The 3482-nt window shown below is 33.8% G+C and overlaps 1 protein-coding gene across 1 annotated transcript; it reads left to right on the top strand.

Annotated features, from left to right (window-relative positions):
* Positions 1-425: 425 nt before the first annotated feature.
* LOC127092156 (probable BOI-related E3 ubiquitin-protein ligase 3) lies at positions 426-2697 on the top strand. Its single transcript, XM_051030972.1, has 4 exons — positions 426-625; positions 773-873; positions 1191-1507; positions 1961-2697. The coding sequence occupies exons 1-4, from the start codon at positions 543-545 to the stop codon at positions 2486-2488; spliced, it is 1029 nt and encodes a 342-aa protein (XP_050886929.1). The 5' UTR covers positions 426-542; the 3' UTR covers positions 2489-2697.
* The last annotated feature ends 785 nt before the right edge of the window (positions 2698-3482 follow it).

Here is a 3482-nt window from a genome sequence, read left to right as displayed (position 1 = left end):
TTATTATAAACATGAAACCTATTAGACGATTACATGACAAAAGAGTTAAATTTGCTTTGAACATTATATGATGAATTGAAACACTTCAAATGCATGTCTTTGAATTAAAATGATATATACATATACATATTATTCAGCTACTTAATGTATTTGTTTAACATAGTAGCCTTCTCAATGTGACTATATTTAATACACCAAATCAATAATGATAGAATGATTTACTTATTTTATATTTTTTTAATCAAATATATATATTTTAAACACTAATGATAGTGGATATGAAGTAAATTTTTCCAAAAAAATAAATTAATTAAAAAACCTTGGTTAATACTCAAATTATATTTGGGCCTAGATTGTCCTAATGTCAAAGTTGGCCCAATCCAAATTAGATATTTTTGATTCATTCATAAAATTAAGACAAAATGGAGTAGGGGCAACTGTGGAAATCATCACACCAAACTTTGTGCATAGTCATCTTCGCCATTCACATTAACCATTCCCTCGAGAGACTTCTCTTCTCTCCTCCTCCTTCTTCTTCCTCCATGGCTTTCCTTCAAGAACAGTTTCAACGCCACTACCAAGCCCAACCACAATCACAACCACAACCACAAACCAATTCTTTCAGGTAATTACCAATTACCCATCTCTCAATATTCCTCCAAACAATTTTCAATTCTTTCTACCTTTCACTTTACCGAACATTTTCAATCTATCTTTGTAATTCTATCTCGTAATTCATCATTTTCGTACTGATTTTGGTTTTCTGTTTCAGAAATTTAAGAACAATTGATGGCCAGATGTCGCAGCAGATGGCTTTTTACAACCCTACTGATTTGCAAGATCAGTCTCAGCATCCACCATACATTCCTCCATGTCCGTAAATTCTTCACCTTTCTTCGATTTGTTTCATTTCCAGGCTTTTTCCTTTTAGCTATACTTCAATTTTATGCCATTTTTGGGGTTTTGAAAAAAAAATGAACTTTGAAGGATTTTGGTGCTACCTTTTGGTCAGAGTTGTTGCTTATATACTGTTGGATTATTCAATTGCTTGAAGTTTAAATCTTTGAAGTTTATTCAGTGTTATTCTTCAGCGGTTTTTTAGGGTTCTTTTAGATTTAGAAGTTTATTCAGTGTTATTCTTCCTAATTTTTCATGTGTAGTGACTTTTTTTTTGTTTTTATGGGGTTTAGTTCATGTTGTTGGTTTTGCTCCGGGTCCTGTTCTTCCTGCTGATGGAAGTGATGGGGGTGTTGATTTGCACTGGAATTTCGGGTTGGAACCGGAGAGGAAGAGACTAAAAGAACAGGATTTTTTGGAGAACAATTCTCAGATATCTTCTGTGGATTTCCTGCAACCTCGATCTGTGTCCACGGGATTGGGATTGTCTCTTGATAATACTCGTTTGGCTTCAACCGGAGACTCGGCTTTATTGTCGCTTATTGGGGATGACATCGATCGTGAGTTGCAGCAGCAGGATTTAGAGATGGATAGATTTCTCAAACTGCAGGTTAGTTCAGGTTTTGATGTATAGTTTTTAGCATCTTATTGATTACTTCTTCAAGGTAAACAACTTTCGGTGAAACCCGATCTGTTGTCGTTGAAGTACAATGTCATTTTGATCGGTAAGTGGACTATAGTAGTTACGGGCACTTGATATATCTTACAGTGTTGGATGGTAACTAGATCTGTCAATCAAGTGCCCAAAAAACGTGTAATCTTTTGGTTGCAAGAACCGATTAGAAACACTTGTTATTTGCATTTCTTCCTTTCAATACATAAATACATGTATAAGCTGCAAATAAGCTGTTTATCCAAACTTATTGACACTGGCATAATGAAGAAAAGATATGATGATGAAGTTCAAATGTAAATGTCTTACTGTGATACATATATGGGAAAAAAATACAAATCTCTCTTTCTTATATGAATATGCTACATAAATTAATTTTCTCTCTAACAGGGTGAGCAATTGCGACAAACAGTTTTAGAGAAAGTTCAGGCAACACAATTACAATGCGTTTCAGTCATCGAAGACAAGGTCATTCAGAAGCTTCGTGAGAAAGACACTGAGGTAGAAAACATCAACAAACGAAACATGGAGCTTGAAGACCAAATGGAGCAGTTAAGTGCAGAAGCGGGGGCTTGGCAACAGCGCGCAAGATACAACGAAAACATGATTGCTGCACTCAAGTTCAACCTCCAGCAAGCTTATCTCCAAAGTAGAGACAGTAAAGAAGGATGCGGCGACAGCGAAGTAGACGATACAGCTTCTTGCTGTAACGGACGTTCGCTTGATTTCCATCTCCTCTCCAATGAAAATTCAAACATGAAAGAAGCGATGAAATGTAAAGCATGCAGAGTGAATGAAGTGACGATGGTTTTGTTACCGTGTAAGCATCTTTGCCTCTGTAAAGATTGTGAAAGTAAGCTTAGTTTTTGTCCTCTATGTCAATCCTCCAAGTTCATAGGTATGGAGGTCTACATATAACTCTATATTTTAATTTCAACATGTCCGAAATCTCTAATTTTATGTCGAAAGTTATGTGTATTGTGTTGTTGTTTATCATAGTCTTTGTTCTACGATTGTAACCAACTACATTGACACATTGTAACTAGTTTAAGATGTATTTTACTGTAATGAAACTTGACAACTAGTATGTTGTTCAGATAACTTTAGACAAAACATATTGTTCTTAAGTACACTTTGGATAATTTATGTTTTGAGAGTGGCTCCTCTCAAGGTGTCAGTGTTTGTGTATCATGTTAGATTAGTCGGTCGGAAGGTCGGAAGGCCGCCAATTATATTAAGCCCCCTTGGGTTTTTGCTTATATGAGATTCATTTTTAGATAAGCCCCCTTGGGAATCTCAGGTACATAACATAATTTAATTGAACTTTTTATTATAATTTTTCATGTTGATGATGGAATTCAATCCATGTATTATATAATGTCAACTATAGAGTGCTAGTGGTGATTCATAGGACTTAATTAACAAGTGTATTAAATTAAATTTGTGTTAGTGTTTTGAATGCATTAGATCATACTTTTTGAATTTGAACAATAGTTTTTGAATGCATTAATCCTAATTTTGAATGCGTTATTTATTGTACTATACAATAGTTTTTGAATTTACATATTAATTTGAACAACCACTAAAATATTATCTATTATAAGAGGTTCAACATATTTTTTGGTTGCTTATACAAAAAGAAAGGGAGGTTTATGAAGTGATTATAGAGGAAAGAAGTTTGTCCATAGAAAAAGCAAGAACTTTGTATACACTTGTGAAAGATCTAAGTGTATTTTTCTCTTAGTTTATCTAAAATTTTGTATTTTGAAGAAAAGGAAGAAGGACAATTTTTGCACTCAAGTTTTCTAGCTGGTCTGTAATATTTATTTTGGAAAAACAACTTCTAAGTTGGCTAAAATTTAAGGTTGGATACTTATATGTATATGTTTTGTCGGAAACAATGTTTAATTAT

This window comes from Lathyrus oleraceus, chromosome 6 (assembly GCF_024323335.1).
Source record: "Lathyrus oleraceus cultivar Zhongwan6 chromosome 6, CAAS_Psat_ZW6_1.0, whole genome shotgun sequence".
NCBI lineage: Eukaryota > Viridiplantae > Streptophyta > Magnoliopsida > Fabales > Fabaceae > Lathyrus > Lathyrus oleraceus.
This window is presented reverse-complemented; position numbering and strand designations above follow the sequence as displayed.

Excerpts from the sequence above, each read along its gene's own strand:
- LOC127092156 (XM_051030972.1), top strand. The coding sequence starts at position 543 with ATGGCTTTCCTTCAAGAACAGTTTCAACGCCACTACCAAGCCCAACCA. Across the intron at positions 874-1,190 it reads TCCACCATACATTCCTCCAT|TTCATGTTGTTGGTTTTGCT; the intron begins GTCCGTAAATTC and ends TATGGGGTTTAG. Across the intron at positions 1,508-1,960 it reads ATAGATTTCTCAAACTGCAG|GGTGAGCAATTGCGACAAAC; the intron begins GTTAGTTCAGGT and ends TCTCTCTAACAG.